We start from the raw sequence: 27,958 nt of genomic DNA on the forward strand, positions 1-27,958 counted from the left end.
CGGATCTGGCCCGTGGTTTCATGTGGCCCGTGAAGCCATCCTGGAAACAGTGAGGGAACGGCCCCCACTGCCTTGGCCCTGGCCCAGAGACCCTCCTCCTGCCAGAGACCCTCAGATCTGTCCCACTCCTGCCCAGGCCCCCATAGGCACCCTTGATGCGAATGATGTAGAGCTGGCCATGCCCACCCAGTAGGCCATACGCACTCTAGCCACGCCCACCCAGTAGGCCATGCCTACCCTGGCCATACCCACCCGGCCCCCTGAGGGCAACCGCAATGCTGATGCAGTCCTCAATGGAATTGAGTTTGACACCCCTGCTATATACTGTATACCTATAGAAAGATTTGTTGCGTTCGTGAAGCCCATCCTCCTGAATTGAAGTCTATTATCAGTGCTACATTTCTTAGCAAAGCTGCAGATGTATGGATTATGAATTTGTACTTAAATTAGCTAGCATGCATCAGTGTTATATAGAAAACTGGGAAATTCTGGGAGTTCAAGTCCACCCATCTTAAAGTTGCCAAGGTTGAGAAGCACTGAACGAAACAATAAAAGCATTTGGATGAGTGAAAGAATCTATCTTATGATACCTGGCAGTATCCTATGTTTGGATTTCTAAATGCATATGCAGTTAGGACTCGCCGCAGAGCAGCAATACCCATCTCATTCTGGAATGCTGGATGCTCTGGAAGAGAGCGATGCAAATCCCGTTCAATCTCTTCTGTTGCAAGATTATATTTCCCCATAGATTTCTCCACCAAGTCTTCATAATAGCCAGCATGGGTAACCATTTCATTTATTGCTCCTAGAAATGCAAATAAGTACATTGAAATACATACATACATACATACATACATACATACATACATAAATTCTGAGTACATCTCAAGTGTCTTTTTGGATCCCAACTCTATAAAAATATGTTTTAATAAAAAACCTTACATTTTAATTAACTATTGCCAGATATTTGATTTGCCAGCGAATTGGCTAATCTGTTTCTTTTCCTGATAGTTTGTTGGGTGACAATATTTATTCTAAATGAGTCAAAATACCACACAAACACACAGCCGCACTAATGTGGGAGTGCATATTGTGCACCCACATATGCATATATGAATTCATTTAAAGATGATAGTAGAGCTCTACTTCAACAGCCAATGTAAATACATATTAAGACATGTGCTTTTCTCTTGATAGTCTACAAAGTTTATCCAGAGCCTTAAATTATAGTACTCATTCCATAATCTGGGAAGGGGGATTTTATTGTAAAGTAATTATTTATTTAGATTCTGTATCTGTATTTATGGCAATTCTAAACAAATCTACCACCAAATTAGTTCTGATGAAATCAGAGAAATGTCCTGGTGAATAAAAATGCTTGGCAATGCAACTATAACTTCCCATTTGCTTGCAGCCAACATTTGGATCTCCACTTTGTACATAATGAATCTCCCAGGAGCAAATAAACCAACTGCTGATAAAGCCTTCTAGAGGTATATTACCTACTGATACCTACCTGACAAGAGTAACCACAGTTCCCCTCTCATGTTTTCAGGAATACCTTTTAATGCAAGGTCTCTTGTTTTCTCTGTACGATACATACAGATACCTTGACCATATTCAGCAAAATGCATTTTCCAAGCTTCTTCTTTCAAAAATTCTTTTGCCTTAAAAGTAATAGATATGACAGCATAAAATACACAGGGAAAACCTGTTGTGTAATAGAATCCATTAATCTTGTGGCCAATTATGATGAAATAACTGAATGGTATGTCTCACTAGTCTTACAATGAAGCTTTTGTCATGTGTTAATTTCAAAAGCATATTTTTTTGATGTTCAAACAAAACATTTTTGATGCCACATGATTAATTAGCTCTGTGGAAGTTGAGGATACAGATGATGAAAATAATCTCTGGAACAATTACTTGTGATAATCTTTTTCAACCAAAAATGCTTTCACTATCACTGTACGATGTCATTCTTGCCATAATGTACATAAATAAATCAGAGAACAATGAAAGTCTTTATCAATGATATAATGCATCTTATTTTTTCATTTGTAATAAGTTCTGTCTTAATTCTTCAAAGTATTAAACTGGGAGAAGTTTAAATTAATTAAGATGTTAAATATTTTTCAAAACTGACTTCATCCACCATCCTAATCAAGAAACTGGTGGGGATACAATTTACATTCACATATTTTAAAATGAACAAAGCCAGCATTTTTGCTATACAACTAGGAGCAAAAAAATATTAATTCAACTTACTAATTTAGGGTTGAATTCCTCGGGAGAACGCCGACGATACATAGTCATTAGTGCCTGTGTTACAGTTGGGACACTATTTCCATTCAAGTTGAAGTGCTGGTCTCCGTCCACCTCAGAGTTCAGGCTTCTCTGAGGGCTTGATGAAAGGATACTACTTGCCCTTGAATAAACCTAAAGGGAATCACACAGCATCACTTTTAACCTATGCTTGGTAAAGGATTCCAAATTAAATCATCCCTGACAAACAGCTAATATATGTCTGAATGCAGGAAAACAATTTAAATCTGCATTCCTGTAACTTATATCCATGATTCCATGTCTTGCATTCTGGCATGACAGAGAATAGATCTTGAGCTTTTCTCCGTGAAAGCCTTTCAGATATCCTTTATTGCTCTGTTCTTCTCAAGGATATAAACATTACCACTTCTTCAGTTTCTTCATGTAATTAGAAACTGGGGAGGGGGGCTGGTTATGGGGAACCCACGTACTTTAAGACTTGTGGACTTCAGCTCCCACGTACTTCATAGAGAGCTCATCAATGGACAGAATGGAAAAAATGACAACCAATGTCAAAACAGTGCTAAGATACTAGTGCCCATTCCTCCTTCTTCCCACTTTTAGTGCTGAGCCTGAGTAATTCAAGCAATTGAGGATGAAAAGAAACTGGAGCAGAAAAAGTGCACTTTTGCCAAATGTTTTTGAAGCCCAAAAGAAGGAAGGCTCCCCCCCTCTAGCCTTTAATCCAAATTAGAGATCTGCACAGTAATTGCTTATAAATATGGATCCATATAAGATCACTGAGAATCAGATAAACTGCAGAGGATTTCTGGCATTAAAACAAAACTTGAAGAAACACACATTCCCCCTTTAAGCAAAATGTTTAAACCTCTCACAAAATATTTTTTGAACATTTTCTAATATACAGTATATCTATACCATAATAACTCTACTGTAAGTTGTTCTTAAAAATTATACATCCAGAAATATTCTCCAAATAACAAATTATAAGAGCACTGAAGTTATGGTAATCTTGTAAAATCTTTTGAAAGCAGAACAGCTTTTTTTTCCTCCTTTCTGAGTGCCATCATTTTTATGAAACATACTGTAATTGATACAGAGCAGAGGCCCTCAACCTTTTGGGCACCAGGGACCGGTTCCGTGGAGAGGTTTTTCCACGGACTGTAGGGGGCGTAGTTTCATGTGCTGCCTGCATCTCATGGATGGGGCTTTGCTTGTTTGTGCGGCCTGGTTTCTGGCATGTCGCAGACTGGTGCCAGTCCACCGACAGGGGGTTAGGGGCCCCTGATATAGAGGACTGGCCCAACAAATTCTCACAAACTTATTGTTTCTTAGCTTGCCAGGGAAAGTAATGCCATACTTTCTTGTAATTGTTTTTTCTTTGGCATTCTGTAGTATTTAAATGACTTATCTACTTATGATCCTGAAAACAATTGGGGTAGGAAAATTATGGGAGCAACCAAATTGATCTGAAAAACTGTCAAGAAGACAAAGAAGCTAGAAGAATGCTCAAGAAAAACATTATTTTTTCGTCTTACAGTTTCCGACAACTTATGTTAATGATAAGCAAATAAATGAACGCTCCAGTTCAGTTGGAATTTTCAAAAAAGGTTATTGTAGTTAATGACAGGCACTTATTGTTTCTTCTATTTGTAGTTAAACTGCAGGAGATGCTAAAATAGTAGTTGTGTGTGTGTGTGGGGGGGAAAGACCTATAAATCAAAAGATTCAGACACGTTTCAGGTGGAAGGTACCACTATATTGCATTGTGGATACCATAAAAATAAAGTAAATATTACAAATGAAACAACTAAACAAAATTTTAAAATAACTATAATTTGATGAAAGCTGGAAATGTTGTAAGTTTCCCATCTCATAACAATTAGATATTTTTAAATTATTTTGGAAGTCAATGGATACCATTTTGTGATGTTGCAGTTGGTATGTGCCACTAATTGCTATAAATGACTCACTACTTATAAAACTATCTAAAAGTGAAATCTGGTACATGTTTCTTTGAATTCAGTGCTGAATTGTTTTAACCAAATAAGTTAGTTCATAGTTCTCCAACAAAGTATGTGAATTACAAATATCAGAGACAATTGGAATAAGAGGAATCGTGGTTCAGCTTAGACCACCAAACTGAAAACACTATTAGTGTGACATTTCCATGACAAGCTTAAACATCTTAAGACTAACAGAATTAAACATTTTCTTCTTACATATTGTAAGAACTCTGCTTTAAGTGCCCTTATGCTCTGGTCATTTTCCATTTCAAAATAGACTTTCATAAGCTTCTAATCTGCCTCCATGCTTTGTGAACTGTATTTAACTTACTTCATCACAAGGTAGGCAGATTCTTATGGTTCTATTGAAATAACAGAAACAGACGGCTATTGATGGCTTCCAGATTGGGAGATTATTTACAATTTTCAGTTATTGCTAAATCAGCTATACTCAGAAAGAACCAAACATCTGCAAATAAATCATTCAGGTAATTAAGAAAAACAAAGATTTTAAATGGTTAAAGATCTAATTCTGCGTTTTGAATTCATTTTTAATGCACACAAAATAGCTTTTAGAAGTATTATAATATTATACATGTTTGATCAATATACTTCCTTTGAATTTTGCTGCCTTGCATTTTATTTGCCATCTGGTAAATATTCAAAAATAAAAGGTTGGCATTTTGTGGTCTGAGAAAAGATGGTAGATTGTGAATTTCAATATTTTTCTTTAGATTTAATCTTAAAACAGTCTTTTTAAGCAGAAGAAATACATATTATGGAACAATGGTTCTAAGGCTGAGATTAAATCTGCTCTCTACTACAGGGGTCTGCAACCTTGACAACTTCAAGACTTGTGGACTTCAGCTCCCAGAATTCCTCAGCCAGCTGGCTGAGGAATTCTGGGAGCTGAAGTCCTCAAGTCTTAAAGTTGTCAAAGCTGCAGACCCCCCTGCTCTACTACATTGGATTGAATATGCAGACTGGTTGAAAATCTTTGAAGCAAAATCAAATATTAGTATTTTTTTATTACATGTCTTCGCAAACCCAAGCTAACCTATAAAAAATGGTAAATCATGGTTTGTAGGGCAAGAACACAGAGCTAATTAGATGTAGTGGTTAAAGACACCAGGCTAGAAACTCATGGAGATCATGAGTTCTATTCCTGCCTTTGTCACAAAACATCCAGTTGAATGACTCTCTGCCACTCTCCCTCTTTCAACCCTACCAATAAGAAGAAGGCACTGACAAAACACCTCCAAATTTTTTTTCCAAGAAAACAGTCGGGACTTGCAGTCACTAGAAACAGAAAGGAAAACAGGCAATCTCCAGAAAACAAGATCAACCCGAAGGCCTAGAACAAAACAAAACAAATGGAAAAGTGCAAATCAAGATTTAGTGTAATTATCTTGCCTGGGATAACAATTGTATAATCAAGTTAAACTCAAAGTGACCTTTATCTACTCACCTCATCATCTGAACTGTTGTAACTTCCAGAAATCTCTCTTTCAGAGTAAATTTTGGAAGTAGTTTTCTGAAGGAAATCAGAGATTCTCTGCACTAGGAAGTCTCTGTCTTTCAAGTTGGCAAAGAGGAACGTCATTCGGTTCTTAGTGCTGATAGATAATGGACTAGGTAAGACACTTGAGCTATCTGCCTTTTCAACAATTGTCACCTAATAGGACACATGGAAATAGGAGGACCAAAATAAAGAAAGTCTAAATGAAAGGACACCCTGGAAGATGCAGTTCTCTGTCAATTGAATCTTTAATTTGGTCACACATCAACATAATTGCAGTTTTTCAATACTGAAAAAACTATAAAGTTCTTATGAGTGATCCGGGATTATAGAAACTATAATTCTAAAAACTCGGAGGGCATTATAAATTTTTAGCCAACTTGTTTTACTATTGCATAAGGAAAGATTACATAATCTAAATATGTAATATTTCATCGTCTTCCTGTCAGATTTACTAGACACAGTTATGACTCTGCAGTAATAAGAGATCCATCTGTTCATTAACAATGAACAGATAACATTTTAATGAAATAGCATGAGAGGCAATATAACCTACAGCAGTAGCTTACTGCAAAATAGTTGTTTTGATAACATGAACATAGAAAACTGTCTCAGTCTATGTCAAACATTTTTCCTTATTTCAGAATCGAAATATAGACTCTGGGACTTTCTACAAATACTCCAGTTTTGAATAATTACCCCATGCTAAGTGTGTTAAGTTTTCTCTTTTATAATTAAGCATGCACATGTATGCACATTTATTTCATTGAAATAATTGAATTGAATTAAAGTGCATTGAAAATCTTCTAAAACAGAAGAAAATGTCTTCAAGTTATTTAACTTTCAATTTCTTTTAGAGGGTTTATCATAAAAAGTACATTAGGCACTTGAGGGCAACATTTTCAATTTACTTTTTAAAAAATTTAAAGATCAATTCTCCAGTATTAAAGCTGAGTTTTAATGTTTTATTAACTGAAAAAGATTTCTTTATAAATTGAATTACACTTTAAAAACCTCAAACTGCATATCAGGTACTTAAAGGCTCCTTTTTATTTAATACAGGGGTGTCAAACTTGCAATGTCACATGATGTGTCATGACACATCGTGACTTTTTTTCCATTGCCGGCAATGGGGTGGATGTGGTTTTGCCATGACACATCTAGCCCATGGGCCAGCAGTTTGACACCTCTGATTTAATACTATACAACTACTCATGAGTTAGAAATATATTCCAGTTAACAGGAATGTAATAATTCTCGACATGATTTTTTTCATAGTTCATAATGTTCTTTGTTTAGGTGTCAGATGGTATGCCAGTCATGGCCTTTTCTATTCTATTCTTTCTATTTTATATTGTTGTTTTTAGATGTACTTTAAATGTATAAGTAATAGTTAATTCCTGATAAATGTGAATTATTGATAAAACAGCATGTCTAAAATATAGAGACCTTCTGTTAGAAAATCTGTAAATGATTCCATAAACATGAATTCAGTATTCAATTTTTTCTTGAAAAAGAGAAACAGCTATTTAAAGAAATATGACACACTTGTTGGTTCACACTTGCCAAAGGTAAATTGTAATTTCTTGATCACAGAGAAAATTTGTGACAATTGGGCGATGCCACAGGTGGTGCAATAAGTGGGGTAACAATGCATGGATTGCTGACTGAACAGTGAGCAGCCATGTGTACAAGTAGTCCTCAACCTATAACCATAATGGACGCTGCCCATTACGGTTACAAGTGGTGACAACCGTTAAGTGAGGCAGCCTTGCTTAATGACACACACACATACTGGTCTCTGATGGCACCATTAAACAAACATGTGAGACATTAATTGAGCATGGGGTACCTCATGGATGGGATAGGCCCTGAGAGGTCCGCCATAAGACAGGCAGACAAGCAGCAAAAAGCTTTGCAAAGCCAAAAACAGACCAACAGGGGAGGGCCTAGCACCACACTCCAGTGCCAGAGAGGCTTCCAAACAAGCCTTCAGGCATCGCTGATGAAGCTATGCTTGTGGGCTGGGCCCCTGCCCTGATCAGATATCTTCAATGTTCATAGTAATCCCAATATAATAAAACCAGCATGTTTTATACTGACCTCCCAAAGTGGGATGATGAGACTGCACAGATTTTCTTCCTTGCTAGTGAAACAAATGTAATTTGTAGACACAAACATCTGACCTAAAATGTGCATTTTATTAAATGGGGTCCACAGAGTACAATCGGTATGTCCATCTAGTTTTTCATCCTTTGGAAGCCGAAACAAAGCGCGGTATCTTTCACTTTTTGCCCTGGCATCAAGATCCCTGAAAAACAGTATTTCAGATTTCAGTGGCAATATTCCAATTACATGCACACGTCTCATATAGTTCTTGCTTTTGCATTAAAAATAAGCAACAAAGTATATTAGTTATAGAACTATTTTTATAGCAGTCTTTACATATAAATGGCAACATTTATATTAACAGGGCTTAAAACAAATTTATAAAATTGCTTTAACATGTTTATCAGACTTTTTGTAGTAGTGTTAATGGCGATAGTAGTATACTTTTTTTTTTACACCTTACTGCAAGGGTAGAGCTGGGGTGGGCGCGGCCTCCATATGATGCAACCAGCCCGCGGGCCAGCAGTTTGACACCCCTGCCATACTGTGTCTTAAAATCTGTGAATTAAAAACAGTCCTATCAAAAAGCTAGAAGTGCAACCAGAAACAAGAAGGAACTGAGATCATGATGTAGACAGTAGAATCTTATCTGCTTTGTTATATTACTTGATGTAATATTTCTGCAGTGCATGGAGTTTTATGGAATAGTTTAAAGGATCAAACCTACAGTTAAAAAATATAATGAGCTGCAATCAAAATGCCTTATCTTTTAAATTTCATAGATCAAACAGAGTAAGCAAAGGACACTAGAGCAATACGAATATAATAGCAGAAAAGGCTATTTCAACAGCAGTATCAAATGAAAGATGGAAATTCGTATTTTTGCCAGGAGCTAATGGTCAAGCAGAAAGACTCTCAGCCAGAAGTTGTTGTTTTTGGCATAAATTTTGCTATCTTTGACTCCTTGTGACCATAGATAAATAGTTATAGACAAAGGTAGTTGCAGTTACAAGCTGCTGAATAAGGGGTACTTATGATGGATACTCATAGTTGCAGACACTGCAGTCTCCTCACAATCATGTGATTGCCATTTGTGATCACGTATGGGTTGAGAAAGAAGGAAGCCTTTAAATCAGGGGTCAGCACAACCTATTACTTGCGGGCCAGATATGGCCCGCCACTCAAAATCATCTGGTTGTGATCCCAAAAATTTATTTACTCAACCAAGCAAGAGAGAGAAAATACATTCTACTACCTCAGGGACCCATTTTAATGATGGCTTCACCAGCCACCTTGCTGTGTACAGAACCACGAGTCCCCCAGAAATGGTGGCAGCAGCACCATCATCTCCTCTGACCAGAAGGTTGCTGACTCTTGCTATAGATGACCATGGAATACTTAAGACAGAGAAGCTTTAGTGGCTGCTAAAAGAAGACGGTTGGTTTCAAACCAGACAAAAGCTAGCTAGCTAATATAAAAAATTGGGCAAGATTTACACTGCTTAAGACTCATTAGTTTGTGAATGGACTAAAGTCCACGAAGCATTTAAGGGCATAATCTAGGAGGGAGAGAGCTGAAGTTGTAAAGGACCGACATGGATTTAATCTTCTAACTGCAGAGGATCCATGGTGGGGTTAAAGACATTGGAAAAAAAAAGACCAAAGGTTTTTCTGACTCAAAGAATCATCAGCCAGATCAAGATCAGCTGTCATTTCATCTGACTGAATGCAAAAGAAAAAAAAAGACAAATATTAATCCCTTTCTTAATTCTAAAATATGGAAGAGTAGATGGATAGGTAGCATAACTCGCACAGCAACCACTTGTTCACTGACTGTTCTATGTTTACGATAGTGCTTAATGAGGGGACTTAGGATTGTTCCTTGTAGTTGTGACTATCCCAATGTCACATGATTCTGATTCAGATGCTTGGCAAGTGGCTTGCAATTACAATGGCTTGCAGCATTCTACAGTTATATACAGATAGTCCTCAACTTGCAACAGTTCATTTAATGACTATTCAGTTACAACGGCATTGAAAAAAGTGACTTATGGTCATTTTTCACACTTATGACCATTGCAGCATCCCAATGGTCATGTGATCAAAATTCAGACTCTTGGCAACTGACTCATATTTATGATGGTAGCAGTATCCCAGGGTCACATTATCACCTTTTGTGACCTTCTGAAAAGCAAAGTCAATGCGGAAGCCAGATTCACTTAATGACAGTGTTACTAACTTAACAACTGCAATGACTCACTTAATAACTGTGACAAGAAAGGTCTAAAATGGGGCAAAATTCACTTAAGCATCTCACTAAACAACAGAAATTTTGGGCTCAATTGTGCTCGTAAGTCGAGGATTACCCGTATTCACCATTTGCAACCATAACTGCCAGTTTCCAACAAGTCAATTGGGAAGCCAGCAGGAGGTTGCAAATGGCAATCACATGACCACCGAACACTGCAATGCAAGGGATTCCCCTGATGACAACTGGAAATGCTGCAACTGTTGCTGTAAATCAGCACAGTTATGTGACATCATGCTTTATGACTGCCTCAGCAATGGAGTTGCCCCTTTCAATTACCAATGTTAAGCAACAACTATGTTATGTTAAACATATATTATAATTGTATGCTTATACCCATTTAAAATTGGTTAGAGCAGAAAGTTAGGAGCTGAGAGAAAAGTGATCTCATACTTTTGAAACAAAGTATTATCTGAAGGAGGAAGACACTACTCAGAATGGAAGAGTAGGCAATGTGATGGCTTTAAATCATTCTTGTGAACCTTGAGACTGAAAAAAATGTGTTTTATGCTGTGTTTTATTGGCAGTTTGAATAAAAAGGGGGGAAATGGAATGCTGCTGTACGCTGATTTTTTTCAATCAAATCCTTCAATTTCATAGATGTTCCCCCATTAAACACTCCTTCCAACCACACACACAGATGTAAAATAAGAGAAACGCATGTAAAAAAAATCTATCAGGGCTGAAGCATAATGCTAAGTCAGCATGCAACTTGCTTAGTTTGGGCTGCAAAATAGCAACTAATTCCAAATCCTACCGTTTTAGGGCAGATACTTTTTTAGGAGACTTCTTTTTAAGTCTGGGGAGTGATTTGTCTTGCTCAAAGCTTTCATTGTCCAAAAGTTGCCTCATAGCTATGTTAGCAAGTTGTTCCATTAGTTTAAATGTTTCACTGATGTTGAGAAATACAGAAAAGAAATGCTGACTGGATCTTGTGCTAACTTTGATCACATCAGGTAACAGCAGAGTTGCATTCTTCTCAAGCTGGGTGATATCTACCCATCGGATGACAAGTTTAGCTATTAAAGAAAAATATAGCTTCAGAAGAAACAACAACATTAAATAGTTTCAAATTCAAAAATCAGATTATAAAATCTAAAAGTTTTATAATAATTATAAACCACTCACAATTATAAAACTAAATACTAATTTATGGTGCAGCCCTTTGAAAATTTGTTCAAATGTTAAGTCTCAGTGCCTTCAACTGGTTGAGTCTCTAGTACTAGGCCAGGGGTAGGCAACCTTGGCTCTTTTATGACTCGTGGACTTCAACTCCCAGAATTCCTGAGCCAGCCATGCTGACTCAGGAATTCTGGGAGTTGAAGTCCACGAGTCATAAAAGAGCCAAGGTTGCCTACCCCTGAATCTAGGCAGTTATCGTCTGAAAGGATTTGGCTGCTATTTGTAGGATGTTCGGATATATTTATATATTTACTATACTATCTGACTGGCAAGTATAGACAGATTGTTTTACAGATAAAAACCTATCCCTACAGACATCTGAAAGCAAATTAAATCATTTTCTAACTGTACACTAAAGCTTAACAAAAAAGCAAGCAAGATACAAACATTAAGTTACTGAAGTACTTATTAGCCCGTGTATCATAAATTTTAAATAAGGATACACCATTCCAAAACTAGCTAAATCAATCCATGTACTAAAAATACAGGTACTTATCATGGTGACAGAATATCACTGACCAATACTAGTCAAACAAGTTACAATTATTCATTCCACAATTCAAAGCTATAAACCTCTTAGAAAATGTTAATATGAGTAAAAAAGGGTTCATGCATGCATGCCCATGAATTCTCAGCAGTTATTTGGAGCAAAAGCTAAAATTCTTTGGAAATAAAACATTTTATATACACTGTATGCTGCTGCTTCTATACGACATACTGTATATGGTAATATTAAGGTTTGAAGAATATATTCAGTGAAATAGCACTGTGTAGTTTCTTCAGTTTATTAGACCACCTTTCCTGTTGCTCATTATTCTAATACCGGTACTTATTTTCTCACCTCTAATTCCTGCACATGAGAATAAGAAGAACATTAAATCATACATACTGTACATTTGTAATAAATTAACCTGTTAATAATTCAATAAGAAGCCATTCATTCCTACCTTCTCGTCCCATGAGAAAAGAATAGAAACACAGATGGTTAATGCTGAGATACATCCAACCCTGACGTGGGACTTTCCCTTTCCAATAACTACAGGAATAGTAATTCACAAGTTTCTCCTCCTCTGGCATCCCAAACAATTTATGGAACTTCACTGTGGCTTCCTTAAATTTGGCCGTGTCATCATCTTCCCGAATACCGTTGATTTTGTTGTATTCTGCGATGATACCCTGAAGTAGATTATACAGGACCACTTGGAATTCTCAGAGCAACTATACCCTTTGCGTTTCACTTCTAGCATTTAAATTATGATCCCTACATTTTACACATACTGATCCATTAATTTAGAAATAAAAGATTTAAGACAAATCTTAAATAATTATAATTTCCCTTTTAATACACTTTCCAAATATAAGCAGCCCATTCATATGGAAAACCACTGCCCAATTTCATATTATGTTTCAGGAAACAAATGTTTAAAAAAAATGCCACAGCTTCACAAGATCGCCTATGAAAATACAGTAGCTTGATCTCATAAGATTTAACAACGTTGCAAGACGCTTGCTACAGTCACTATTAAAAAGATCCTGGAGGTAAGCTAACGCTATCTATGGCATGTGAGTGACATCCAGCTCTAGAGCCGCACATTATTAATCCTTCACATAATAACCTTTTGGTTGAGAAGGTACGAATCCAGAAGTCACTCATAATTTGTTAGTCTCTGCTAAACCAGTAGTAGAATACAACAGAGCTGGAAGGGACCTTGGAGGTCATCTAGTCCAGCCCCCTGCTCATCTGATATAGCCTCTTCTTAAAAATCTTCAGTGATTGAGCACCCACAATTTTTGGAGGCAAGCTGTTCCACTGGTTACTTATCCTCACAGTCAGGAAGTTTCTCCTTAATTCTAGGTCGCTTCTGTCTTTGATCAGTTTCCAACCATTGTTTCTTGTCCTGCCCTCTGGTGCTTTGGTGAATAACATGTCCCCCTCTTCTTTGTGGCAGCCCCTCAAATACTGGAATACTGCTATCATGTCTCTGCTATTTCTTCTTTTCTTTAGACTAGCCAAACCCAAATCCTGCAGCCGTTCTTCATGTTTTAGTCTCCAGGCATTTGATCATCTTAGTTACTCTTCTCTGAATTTTTTCCAAACTCTCAACATCTTTTTTGCGATATGGTGACCAAAATTGGCTACAGTATTTCAGGTGTGGTCTTACTAGGGTTTTATAAAGTGGTACTAATACTTCGCGTGATCTTGATTCTATGCCTTTGTTTATACAACCCAGGATTGTATTGGCTTTTCTTGACTGGATTCATTCTCCTACATAAAAACTGCCAAATTGCATGGCAAATCTGCTTTTGAAAAATGATAGTCAAACTATATAAGGTATGTGTGGATGAGCAAAAGAGACAGTATTACTCCACCAACATTTTAGAAATTCTGTTGTCCTGTGTTTAAAATACCAGTTTGAACCTCTTCCTATGAATACCATTTAATACTGGCATTGTTGATTACTCTGGTTGTGCAAACAATATTACACTGTTATTGGAATCATCTTTTTAAAAATGCACACGCACAAGAAAATCAAATATAAAATACAATTATATACTAGCTTTTCCTAGTCACATATATATTGAACAGATCAAAAAATACAATACCTGTATTTTTCCCCTGACAAAAGTGTTTATATCATTCTCATTTTCAAAGATAGAAAGAGTTTGTAGTAAATTCTGTTCAAGCCATTCCCAATGCTCAGTTATATCTTTTCTTGAGCAACCTAAGGTAGGAACAGAAGGTATTTGTAAAATTATTCCATTATGAAGAACACGTGCACAAAAAGATTTAGTACAAGTATTCTTAGTGATTATCAAGCAGTTATGAAGGATGCCTTCTGATATAGCTCTTGCCTGGAAAGGTCATCTTTCTTCTCATTTCACTAAGGGTTCACTTCTCATTTTAAACAAGCCAGAATTTGATACTAAAAAAACCAAGGATCCATGCTTTGGTTGATAATTTCATAGCTATTCAGAATACAAACTTTGTTTTGCTAATTAAAATTTTAACCAAGCCACAATTTTTTAAGTGTGGTCATCCTGAAGAACTGAGAATTACTTGATACTGGAAATTAAAGCTTGGGAAGTTCTTGCTGTGGGCTGACCTTTTTATAGTATTAGCTTGTAGTTGCTTCTCTGATCTGTAGAATACAGGACTTGTTTGTTACAGTTCTTTGGCAGCATCATTTCTCCACCTTGTCCCAAACAGAGTTCATGTTCTTTTAACCTCGGTCATGAGAAATAACTGGCAAACACTTAACGTAATATTTTCATAATATAAACAGAAAGAAGTGAATAAGAGAGTATCTTATAGTCCCCTGTTCTTTTTCTGACCTACTGGGATAGGAAATGGAGTCAGACATGGGGATTTAGAAAGATCTGGTTTTATCCCTTACAAATTATTAAGTAATATTCTTACCAAACTTCAGGTAATATCAAAAACATATTATTCTCAATAGGATTTAAAAGTTTGTCTTAACTTTCTTGGAGGTATTATTTAGATAGATTGCGTATACAAACTGGCTGATGGAAGGCAGGGCAACAGTATGATAGGTTACAAGGCAGCCTATAGATAAGAGATCTTAGTTTGTCCAGAACAACATGAGCATATCAGCAGTACAACTGGGCTTTAACTAGATTTGTGATATACAAGCCAACAGGAACCAACACTGACTGATACGTGCCTTAACTTTTGCAAGGAATGCTATATGTGACATGGCTCAGGCAGGCACCTCCATAATTCACTGAACAAGGAGGAAGAGCAACATCAAAAACAGACTTGCAAGATTCTATTATTATTGGCAATCTTAATAAAATCAGTTTTAGCTTTTTATCATCGGCTATCAACCATAGAGATGACTAAGGCATATGAAAATTGTTACTTGGAATGTAAATTGTAAAGAGTATGAATTTACAAATGAGATTAATAATTGAAAAATGGGTACATGGTGTGTAAGTGAAACTAGTATTAAAGGAAACGATGCTACTGGTATGAATGAAGGTAATCAGCTCAGTGGATGTTGTAGGGATCCGAAGGATTCATTTTTATCACTCCTACATGAAACACCTGGAGATGTCATCCAGTATCATCAACTTGTGAATGATATCCAGCTGTATAATATCCACCCTAGGAAGGAATGGAGATGGCATAGAAATTGTGAGCCGTGTCTGAAGGCTGTAGAGGCCTGCATGGGACTGAAGTTGAATCATAAGAAGACAGAGTTGCTGTTTCTCAAGAAACAACTGGCTCTCTGTTTCCATTTACATCCTAAATGGAATAGCTTTTTCACTAAAGAAGGAGATTTGTCACTTTTGAGTCCTCATGACTTAACAAATTGCTGAATTCACAGTTTCGGTCTTCCTAGGTCACTGTGGTGGTTGTTAGTTGCGAAGTCGTGTCCGACCCGTCGCAACCCTATGGACAACGTTCCTCCAGGCCTTCTGTCCTCTACCATCTTCTGGAGTCCATTTAAGCTCACGCCTACTGCTTCAGTGACTCCATCCATCCACCTCATTCTCTGCCGTCCCCTTCTTCTATTGCCCTCAACCTTTCCCAGCATTAGGCTCTTCTCCAGTGAGTCCTTCCTTCTCATTAGGTGGCCAAAGTATTTGAGTTTCAACTTCAGGATCTGGCCTTCTAAAGAGCAGTCAGGGTTGATCTCCTCTAGGACTGATCAGTTTGAATGCCTTTGTATAAATTTGATAAAGTTTATTTTATGTTTATGGATGAAAGAAAGGATACAACAAGGTGAATATGCAAGATAAGGAAGGTTTTGCAAAAATATGAAACTGAAGGTTGGTTAGTAAATAGACAAGAACTATATATAATGATAGAAGGAAAGCACACACATGCAGCAATGGAATGCTCACTGTAAAGGTGTGTGATATCCCCATCTATACTTCAAGTATTTATTTATAAATGTAAAAGGCTTTCTTGTGGTGATGGCAGTGATTGCTAATTGGAGAAAGTATTGTTTATAAGGGCAGAAAGATATGGAAGAGAGATAGAGACTGATGGTGGCATAAACTATAGATTCTGCTCACCATATTACAAAAAAGATATCAACACTCTGGAAAGAGTACAGAGAAGAGCAACAAAGATGATTAGAGGGCAGGAGACTAAAACATATGAAGAACAGTTGCAGGAAATGGGTATGTCTACTCTAGTGAAAAAAGGTACTGGGGTGACATGATAGCAGTGTTCCAATATTTGAGAGGCTGCCACAAAGAAGAGGGGAGGGGTCAAGCTATTCTCCAAAGCAGGAGAATGCAGGACAAGAAACAATGGAGGGAAACTAATCAAGGAGAGAACCAAACTAGAATTAGGGAGAAATTCCTGACAGTGAGAACAATTAACCAGTGGAACGGCTTGTCTTCAGAAGTTGTGGGTGCTCAATCACTTGAGGCATTTAAGAAGACACTAGACAGCCACTTTTCTGGAATGGTGTAGGCCTGTAGGGTCACCTGCCTGAGCAGGGGGTTGGACTAGAAGACCACCAAGGTCCCTTCCAACTCTGTTATTCTATTCTATTTTTCTTATTTCCTGGCTTCCATTTTTTGGCTTCCTATTGTTTACTCCTTTTCTCTATTCTTCCCAATGATGCTTACCCAGAAAGAGAACAGTGTGATAAGTTTGTGTTTTCATGGTTGAATTGTGCTCACAACCAATAACAGTATTTTCAAATGAATATGAATGCTACAAAACATGTTCTATAAATCATTGAAACGCCTGTTAAGAATTCTGTCAGAAAGGCACTGGTGAGTTCAATATGGAAATAAGCTATTTCCTAACCCCCCACAGAGCTTACAGAATGATATTGTTTCTGAAGAACTGCAAGCAAAAGCTTATATCTGATCCTGGTCTGCTGAAGAGAAATGACGTCATTCTGTCTCCCTTCCAAGGAGGCCTTGCATTTCTTGGAACGTGCATCACTCTGAAAAGCCTGCATAATTGAACCAGGGCAGCAGAACCTCTTATCTTCTAAGTGCACTGGACTATGCTTGAAATTAATGTATGAAAATATGCTGCTCAAAAAAAATAAAGGGAACACAAGATGAGACATCCTACTATTAAATACAGTACATTGTGTTGTTTAAGTGTTCCCTTTATTTTTTTGAGCAGTATATATTGTTAAATGCTGGGTGTTGTTCTGAAGTCTGAGTTAGTCTTTCTCTAATTTCTATATACTTGCACTCTCAAAGATAATTCTACCTTCAGACCTGCAATTTTTTTTTAATGAGAAAGTCCTATAGTTTAGTAAGTCATAAATTCCTTGTCACAACATAAATTATCTAAGGAATATATATATATATATAGATAGATAGATAGATAGATAGATAGATAGATAGATAGATAGATAGATATAGATAGATATAGATAGATATAGATATATATGTATGTATGTATGTATGTATGTATATATATATATGTGTGTATATATATATATATATATTTAAATATGGAATCTTCTACTTATAACCTATAGCATATCAGCAATACCTAGGTAGGTGTGAATAGATTCACAGTAGCAATTAAACATTAAAAAAGAACTTACCAAAATCCTGAGTAGAAGCACTCAAAAAATCCATATCCAGGCCATTGACATGAATCTGACATTTTAGAATTTCAGCTTCCAATACAGAAAACTAAGATTTACAGACAATGCTTCCCAAACCCATTCCCCACCTCCATTCAATGCTCAATATGCTTCTTTATCATATTCAATGTACAGCCCACCTTTATTCCCGCTCTGGCACTTTTCACTTTTCACAGAAGTCTTCTTTCATTTAGCCCCACAATAACACTTATTGAATTTCCACTGAAGCTGAACTTCAGTCTTCGTAATCCTAGTCTAGTCTTCGTAATCCTAGTCTAGTACCTCACAAGTATGTCTACTATTTGCTGTCCAAGGACAAGGCAAGGCAAGCCAATCATACAGGACTTCTCACTCAGCAAAATAAGCATGAGAACTCCTGCTGATGTGGTATAAAGAATAAATATATATTTTCATTCAAGGAGTTTCAACTCTATAGAAAAAAAGGCCAGAATCCAGAATTATTAGGGCTCCACAGAGAACCCAGAGAAACCCTTCAACTATAGCAGCACCACAAACAGAAATGTAAGTCAGCATTTAATCTTAGCAACTACTTGCACAACTTAGTGGAAAACTGATTTTTTTTAAAAAAAGTAAACAGAAAGTGAAACATAATTTACATTTACTGTCTAAGTTGCCTAACTCTTATGGAAACCAAAGCATAACACATCTAGAAGGAACCACATCCAATCTCTTTTTAAAAATCTCCAGTGTTGGAGCACCCACAACTTGTGGAGGCAAGCCATTCCACTGCTTAATTGTTGTCACTGTCAGGAAATTTCTCCTTAGTTCTACGTTGGTTCTTGTCCTGCCTTCAGGTGTTTTGGAGAATGGATTGGCTCCTTTTCTTTGTGGTAGCTCCTTAGATATTGGAACACTGCTATCATGTCCCCCCTAGTCCTTCGTAAACTAGACATACCCAATTCCTACAACTATTCTTACATATTTTAGCCTCCAGTTCCCTAATCATCTTTGTTGCTCTTCTCTGCACTCTTACTAGAGTCTCAATATCTTTCTTTATATCATGGCAACCAAAACTGGATGCAATAGTACCAAGGCATTATAGAGTGGTAAACATTTCACATGTTCTTGACTCTGTCCCTTTGTTAATGCAGCCTAGGACTGTGCTGGCTTTTTGGTAGCTGCAGCACACTACTGGGTCATATTTAAGTGATTTTTTTAAAATCCCATTTATATCCCGCCCTTCTCCGAAGACTCAGGGCGGCTTACAATTTAAGCACAAACCAATGTGCTTAACAATAGCCTTCATTCTATGTATATGCCTGCTTATTAGGGCTTTCGCCCCCCCCCCAAGCAGCATTATTAAGTCAGCTTATTGCCCCCAACAATCTGGGTCCTCATTTTACCTACCTCGGAAGAATGGAAGGCTGAGTCAACCTTGAGCCTGGTGGGACTCGAACCTGCACTAATTGCAGGCAGCTGGTGTTACTTAAGGAGGCATTAGCCCACTGCTCCACCAAGGCTCCTGATTGTCCATTAGGACTCCAAGATCCCTCTCACAGTTACTATTATTGAGCCAGATACCACCTATGGTACCTGTGAATTTGGTTTTTCTTGGTAAATGTAGAACCTTACTTTTCTCACCATGGAATTTCATTTTGTTAGATAGGACCCAGTGTTCAGTAAGTATCCAGTATGAAGGAAAACTGATACATTGTAAATGTATAAGTTATATCAAATACTAGTCTTTGGGTCAAAAAACAATACTTTGAAAACAGTTCACATACTTACCACAAGCAATAGTCCAGTATATCATAGAATCTGGTGCTTGATACAGAATGCGATATGGTGCCACCCTTGCACTTGAATCTAACATAACATCAAGAGTTCCTACAAGAAGTCCTGGGGGAAAAAGAACAATGAAATATTACCTATTGTATAGTAAAAGTGTGTGTCACATTAAAGCATACTCTAGCTCAGTGATGGCGAACCTTTTAGAGACTAAGTGCCCAAACTGCAACCTAAAACCCACATTTATCGTCAGGTGCTGGGTGGGCGTGGCCCATTGGGTGGGTATGGCCAGTTGGGTGCGCATGGCCCATTGGGTGGGCGTGGCTGCGGTGATAACAGCAGACTGGGTGGGACTAAAAAGTTCAATCAATCAATTCCAACTTTGCGAGATCTTTTTTTTCCCCACAAGAAATTGAAATTGATTGATTGAACCTTTTTTTTTTTGCACATGGCGGCGGAGGCCTACAGCGAAAAGGTTTTATAAAACCCAGCTGAAGGCCTAGGACTGGGGCAACGGTGTGCGTGCCCACAGAGAGGGCTCTGCGTGCCACCTGTGGCACGCGTGCCATAGGTTCGCCACCATGGCTCTAGCTGTTGAATGAATTAAACAGCAGATACAAAGTTATATTTAAAATGTGAACACTGGAGCACAGTGATTACATTATTGGCCTTGGATGTTGTAAAATTAAGCCAATAGTTTGAGCAACCTGGAGAACAAAGGACATAATGTAAGCTGGACCTTCTTTTATTGAAAGAGCTGGACAACTTAACAAAGAAATATAACGAAATCCATATGATAATGGGCACACCTGCCATACACTTCTGATGTTTTCAAATGGAAGGCAAGTGAAAATCTTCACCTATTGAACCTGTGAAACTTCAGATACATAGCGCATTTCTGCCTGAGAATTTCATACTAATTCAGAATCAGTTCTAGATCTGTCTGATTGGTTATTTTGCTATTGGCAGAGACTTCAGTCTTGCCCTGTCTTTTGGCACCCATTTTACACAATCATTTCAATGCATGGGAGGAATAGTAACTTGATGGCTTAGCGGTATTTCTTATGAGCAAAGAAGATCACAGGTTATCTTCAAGCTGCTTTTCAAAGATTGGATATTAGAATGAGTGAGTTAGAATAAACAGTACTGGGCCAGAGGAATAACTTATGGAATAGCTCTGTATATTTTCTACACTATTATACTGAATACACTTAAATTAGACGGGAAGAATAATTTTTTCTTACATGATTTTATTAACTTTCAAAAACATGAATAAAAAATAAATGAGCTAGACAAAAAGAAAACAGAAAAAAGAATCAGAAAAAAAGCAAGATAAAAGTACAAAAAATGAAGGAAAAAAGTTAAGAAAAAAGAACAAATGGCTTCAATTTTCTTTGATACAGATATAAAAAATACAAACAACTCTTACCGGTACTCTAAAATTAACAATATACAGTACTTCTATACTCCTATATAATTCTAATCATTAAATCCCAAAAACAAAATTACATTTCTCTTACTTTTCTTTGCAAAAAGGTCCAAAAGTTGCTTCATTAACAACTCATCACTGACCCCTATCATTCACTCCTTTTTTTAATGCTATTCAGACTACGAGCAATACAGGAAGAGCCTTGGCCTAAGTCACTAGATGAAGCAGTCTTTGAGTTAAAGCTATTCATTTAAGGATTAGTTATGACAGTCTTGCAAATAGTGATTTATGACCTGTCCTCAAAAACCACATCATTTAGCAACTGAAATCCAGTCCCAAGCCAAGGATTACATGTATAGAGATGTATGTATGTATGTATGTATGTATGTAAATGAGTTAATCATTCAGCCACAGATTTATCAGGTTTACTGCACTTTTAGGAACCATCAGAAAGCACAAGCTCTAGCTTGAGCAAAAGGTTGACGCTAGTATCTACTCTGATGCCTTTTCTCACTTGGTGCCACTGTTGAGAAACAATGATTTCAATCGAGGATCATATCTATGGCAAAGCAGAACAACCATGTCCCCTCAGTGGTTTTCTGAGATCACATTTTTCCTATCAGCCATTTTAGAGGAATAGTATAACCAACCAACAGTGATGTGGGATCATTAGATGAGAGCCGAAGCTCCTATTTAAAAATCATTCAAGGAAATGAGTAAATATATTTCTCTTTAAATAATTTTTACAAAAGCTTGCTTTAAGCTTTTCTAGAAAAGTGAATGCCCTTGATATAAATTTCCTTAGATCATGGCAGATGGTAGCATACCATCTAAACTATTCTGAAATACCTGAGCACAGTTGGATTTGGAAAGATGTGGATGAGAATCCACCAGCAATTCCAGGGCTACAGGCTAGGCTAGGCTATGAAATTAGCATCCTGGATGGAAGCAATGACAATCCTTTTCCATATTGTTGCTAGAAAACCATGTAAACAGGTCCATGAAGTCATTAACGGTCAACCTCCATTCAACAGTGTCTTTATCTTTTTATCTAATTACAAAAGAATCACACTAGGCATCAACCAAATTGCAAATATAAGATTTGCCAGCAAGCTGACCTTTGCAACAGACATCCTCTCTCACACACATTTCTTATGCTTAATGAGCAGAAATGGGCTTTACATATCTCTCCTCTACTGAAAGTTATTTCTCTTCAAATGAGTAATCTCAGGTTTGTGATTCTTTATTGCACTTTCCTCCAACCTAATATTTTATCCACATACTTTAAACTATAATTCCCATCATATTAACCATGCTAACTTGAGCTGATGAAAACTCTAGTTTGAAGCCGCTGGACAGACCAGGCACTATCAATCAGGCAAGCCAGGGTTAATGTGACTCCACAAGCCATTCTCTTGAGAAATCAGTGCTGCTGCTGCTACACCATCACCTCCATACTTCAAGTCAACTAGTCCTCTTGCCCACCAACATTTCTTTCCCAATGAGAAAAAGATACTTGATGGTGCCTGAGGAGGTAAAGGGAGGCCCTTGTGGCATTGAAACCCACTCCTACAGCTGCAGCGTGGAAAAACATCCATGTCAACCTCCACCCTTTATTATTCACTCTCAAGCGTCCCAGCCTGGGTAAGGAGAAAGTTGGTGTCTGAGCTAGTTTACCATATAGAGTAGAGGGTTGGATTCATGTGAGATTTCTACAGTATCTTGGGGTCAAGACAAATGACCCCATATTACATATATTCCTATGATACATGAGTCAAAGGGACAAGGAAGCTGGAAGCTGTCTGGTGTCAGCTTTTATGTGCCATATAAATTGCTGTTCTCTAATTTGCCAAATCTAGCAAAACATTTTACCTGGGCACATACAGAATTGTTTAACCAAAGCAATGGTCACTGGCCTGCCCACAAGCTAACAATTATAGATGACATTCACATGCTGCAGTGTAGCCTACTATATATTTCAACTTTAGAAGAAGCTTCAGTAGACCCACTAGAAATCTATGGGATAAGTATTCACAGCATTCAAGCTTCTGGAGGCAGGTTGTTCCACTGATTAATTGTTCTAACTGTCAGGAAATTTCTCCTTAGTTCTAGCTTGCTTCTCTCCTTGATTAGTTTCCATCCGTTGCTTCTTTTCCTGCCTTCAGGTGCTTTGGAGAATAACTTGACTCCCTCTTCTTTGTGGCATCCCCTGAGATATCGGAATACTGCTATCGTGCCACCCCTAGACCTTCTCTTCATTAAACTAGACATACCCAATTCCAGCAACTGTTCCTTATGATTTAGTCTCTAGTCCCCTAATAATCTTTGTTGCTCTTCTGTGTACTCTTTCTAGAGCCTCAACATCTTTTTTACATCGTGGTGACCAAATCTGGATGCAGTACTCCAAGTGTAGCCTTACCAAGGCATTGTAAAGTGGTATTAACATTTCACATGATCTTGATTCTATCCCTCTGTTAATGCAGTAAGTCAATAGCTGTTCCAGAAATACAAGCAACGCAATCAATTTATTTAGAATTCTCTTTGCGAGTGAACTCCAAGCATTTTAGTCACTTATACAATATTCTGAAAATATCAGCTTTCAGTGGAAAAAAGTATTTTTCAAGCTATATGGCTGCAATCTGATCTCAGCGGCTAAAAGGAAAATGAATTTTTCACATCCTTTACCTTACAGTTGACAAGTTGCCCATCCATCTTAGAAAAACTTGCTTTATTTCATTGAGGTCAGGCTCCATGAGAAGGCAAGATAGAACTTGGATTTTTGCCCAATACTCTTAACTCCTAGAGCTGAGAGGTTTTCCTTAAGTTTCTGAATCAACAGCAGAGGACAATCACTTTGTTTTCCTATATTTGCTGATCACTGAGACACTGAGTACATTCATCTTGCAGCAAATTTTGAGCACTTATAACTTTTAGTATAGATGTAAACAGTGCTTTTTTTGTAAAAGAAAAAGGTGCCGGAACTCACACATGTCATACAACCCACCTTGCCTACCCTACAAGGTTCCATCCAAAAAAGGTGCCGGAACTCCGTTCTGAGCATTCTATGACAAAAAAAGCCCTGGATGTAAAGAATATCATACCATCCACAAGTTCTTGATTTGGAGTTGTTTATACAGTATGATAGTTATTTGTGCCCAAGGATTAGCATTTTCACAGCAGAAATCACAAGAGGCAATTATTTACAATGAAGAACTGATGCAAGGATCCTGTCCTAGAGGATCTTATGAGCAGACCCCATGCCTGCTTTTTCCCCCAGTATTCCCATTTAACCATGCTGGTTTAAATGTACACATGAAACTACAGGTAGTCCTCAATTTACAATCGTTCATTTAGTGACCTTTCAAAGTTATAACAGCACTAAAGAAAGTGACTTACGACCATTTTTACATTTCCAACCATTGCAGCATCTCCATGGGCACATGATCAAACTTCAATGCTTCGCAACTGGTTCATAGTTATGAAGATTGCTGTGTCCTGGGATTATGTGATCACTTTTTTTGTGACCTTCTGACAAGCAAAGTCAATGGGGAAGCCAGATTCACTTAACAACCGTGTCAAGAACTACAGTAATAATTTAACAACTGCAGTGATTCATTTAACAAGGTGACAGGAAAGATTGTAAAATGGGGCAAAACTCATTTAACAAATGTCGCATTTATCAACAGAAATTTTGGGGTCAATTGTGATCGTAAGTCAAGGACTATCAGTAACATAATATCTAGATTGGTCTCAGTTACTTCTTGAAAATGATAAATCATTTTAGATGTTAGGCAACTATTCTATTCAGTACAAAATAATACCAAAATATCCTACAAAATGGCAAAATCATTTTGAAGGTCAAACACCATGTTAAGTATCACAAGGTCATAATCCTCTTAAAATACATCAGTGGGCAGCTACTGGCATAAAAACTGCCAACACCTTTCCAGCATCAACAATGCTAGATTCCAACAAACTATGTGATGTTGGCTGAAAAGAATATACAGTCCAGATCAGGAAGGATCCCTCAGGCCCTCATTTGCAGCATGGCCAAGACCTTGTTACCAAATTTTAGCTGCATGGTTATTCAAAATTGGTGTCTATTATTTGAATTTTTTTAAAAAAAAGTAACAGTGGAAATGGAGGCTATTTCCACCCGTTTATTTATTGCTAAATAATGTATTGTTTTTAATCTATTTAAACAATGCACATGGCTGTTCATCCTACTCATGTGACTCTACATAAGTCATATCTTCAGTCATCTAATATCCTGGCCAAATGCCTGAGAGATCAAACATGTATTTAAAGCTTTCTGAAAGGCTAAGAAGGATGGAGCCAACCCAACCATTTACCTGCTGTGTACAGTAGGTGTAATAGAGATTAGCAGATTCTTTCAACGTACATCTTTGTAGGTTTATCCTGTTACCATTTCTATGCAGGTTTTTGAAGGGGGGGGGAGATGGCAGCAACTTAATTCCATGCAAGCACCCTTTCTATGCTGCTCAGAGGGCAAACAAAGTAAACACATTTTAATTTCCACTGAAAATATGAAATGCTATCTAATCCCACTAAACAAGTTTGTACCTGCTTAATATTTGAAGTCAGTAAGAATTAAGCTTAATTGGAGGGAAGCTTTATCTTCACTGGATTGAAAAAAATGGATACTTTAAATTATTTTTCTAGATAAATAAGAAATAACATTTGATGCATTCTTTGTGTCCTAGTGATTGCCTCCAACAAAGATAAAACATGGGTGTCCAAGGCTGAACTTTACAGCAACAGCACAGATTTAGTATGTATTTGGACTCATAAATTCTCAAGCTTATTTACTAAGGGAGGACTGCACATAATGTTTATTTTGCACACATAATTAGTATACAGAAAATCCAGATTATGACTGATAAACATGTTTTTCTTGCTCAGAAGCATCATTTATTTTTAGTGTGTAACATTTTATTTTTAGAAGCTAACAAATGACACATAGACACATTCACCATGCATTTAAAGAAAAATTACTAAGCTGTAGATTCACACAGCTAATTATTATTACACATTACATGCCTTTTCAAACTTGGAAACTGTCCTATCTCTAAACAAATCACTGGTTTACAAGGACAGATTATTATTTTTTTTATTGAAAAGTTTTAAAATACAATTTTCCTTTAAAAATCCCCCCTTCCCCCTCCCTCCTCCCCCCCTACCTCCCCCCCTCCCCCCCGACTTCCCAGAGCTAAATACAAGGTATATATATAAAAAACAATCATAAACAATCATATACTAACAACTATAAAGTCTAAAATCCATCACTCTCTAGCTTATATAGGATAAACAAGCCTTAGTAATATTGAATATATATAAAAAGAAACTAAAATAAGAAAAGAAAAAAAAACGAAAGAAGACTTATTCAAATGCTACATAAAACTTCTTAACCCTATACTTGTTCTGGATAAACTCAATCCATTTCCTCCATTCCATAATATAGCGTTCTTGCGAATGGTCTTTCAAATAGGCCGAAATCTTCGCCATCTCTGCCAGGTCGGAAACCTTTAAAGTCCACTCTTCTATAGTCGGCAGTTCCTCTTTCTTCCAATATTGGCCTATCAAAAGTCTTGCTGCCGTAATTAAATTCAACATCAATTTGGTGTCCACAACTGTAGCGTCTGCAATTATTCCCAACAAAAAAAATTGCGGACAAAACTTTATCCTCTGTTTAAAAATCTTCTGCATATTCCACCAAACTTTTATCCAAAAGGCCTTAACCTTCTTACATGTCCACCATATGTGAAAATATGTTGCATCTTCATCACCGCACCTCCAACATTTAGGCTGATAATTCGGATACATACTTGCAAGCTTTTTAGGATCTAAATGCCATCTATAAAACATTTTATAAAAGTTCTCTCTTAGATTTTGAGCTTGAGTAAATTTTACGTTCCTAACCCAAATCTTTTCCCACGTGTCCATTGTGATAACTTCCTGAATGTTTTGGGCCCATTTTATCATACAATCCTTAACAAGCTCTGTTTCTGAGTCAATCTCTATCAATGCAAGATATATCCGTTTGATATGTGCAGGTCCCTGATTTCTAATTTGCTTTATCAAATTTTCATCAGTCATTGTAAATCCATTTTTCTGGTCTTCTTTCCACCTGGCCCGTAACTGAATATATTGAAACCAATTTTGAACAACCTTCTCTTCTCGCAAGAGGCTATATGACTTCAGACACCAAACATTTCTTTCCAAGCTAAGAATCTCCTTGTACGTAGTCACATCATGTTTGAAGCCAGCATGTATATTTTCTATTGCGTGTTTTGGAATTGCCCACAATGGTATCTTGCAACTTAACTTATGTCTATACTTCTTCCAAACTCTCAGCAATGCCTGTCTTAAAATATGCACCCTAAACACGTTGTCTACCTTCTTATCATACAACAAATATGCATGCCAGCCAAACAACAAATCATGGCCCTCAAGATTTAATAACCTCCCTTGCGTCAAATTAATCCAATCACTTATTCCTACTAATGCAGCAGCTTCATAATATAATTTAAAATTAGGCAATTTAAGGCCACCTCTCTCACGAGTATCCTGCATGATCTTAAGTTTAACTCGTGGCTTTTTCCCTGCCCACACAAATTTATTGATACCTCGCTGCCATTCCTCCAGATTGGAATCTTTCCTAAGAATCGGTATCATTTGAAATAAAAATAAAAATTTAGGCAGGACATTCATTTTTACTGCTGCAATCCGTCCCAACAAAGACAATTGCAACTTT

General features: G+C 37.1%; 1 protein-coding gene across 2 annotated transcripts in view; it reads right to left on the reverse strand.

Annotated features, from left to right (window-relative positions):
* Nucleotides 1–27,958, reverse strand: part of TBC1D9 (TBC1 domain family member 9) — a 61,696-nt gene that overhangs the window by 16,197 nt on the left and 17,541 nt on the right. For both annotated transcript variants that reach the window (XM_083366958.1, XM_083366957.1), the window contains exons 2-10: nucleotides 19,755–19,865; nucleotides 14,014–14,132; nucleotides 12,357–12,585; nucleotides 10,985–11,246; nucleotides 7,915–8,122; nucleotides 5,761–5,967; nucleotides 2,269–2,439; nucleotides 1,517–1,667; nucleotides 591–805 (exon numbers count right to left, since the gene is read on the reverse strand). In XM_083366958.1, the coding sequence (XP_083223084.1) occupies nucleotides 591–805; nucleotides 1,517–1,667; nucleotides 2,269–2,439; nucleotides 5,761–5,967; nucleotides 7,915–8,122; nucleotides 10,985–11,246; nucleotides 12,357–12,585; nucleotides 14,014–14,132; nucleotides 19,755–19,865 (1,673 nt within the window). The remainder of the gene's footprint in view (nucleotides 1–590; nucleotides 806–1,516; nucleotides 1,668–2,268; nucleotides 2,440–5,760; nucleotides 5,968–7,914; nucleotides 8,123–10,984; nucleotides 11,247–12,356; nucleotides 12,586–14,013; nucleotides 14,133–19,754; nucleotides 19,866–27,958) is intronic.

The sequence above is a fragment of the Vipera ursinii genome (genome assembly GCF_947247035.1).
Source record: "Vipera ursinii genome assembly, chromosome: 7".
NCBI lineage: Eukaryota > Metazoa > Chordata > Lepidosauria > Squamata > Viperidae > Vipera > Vipera ursinii.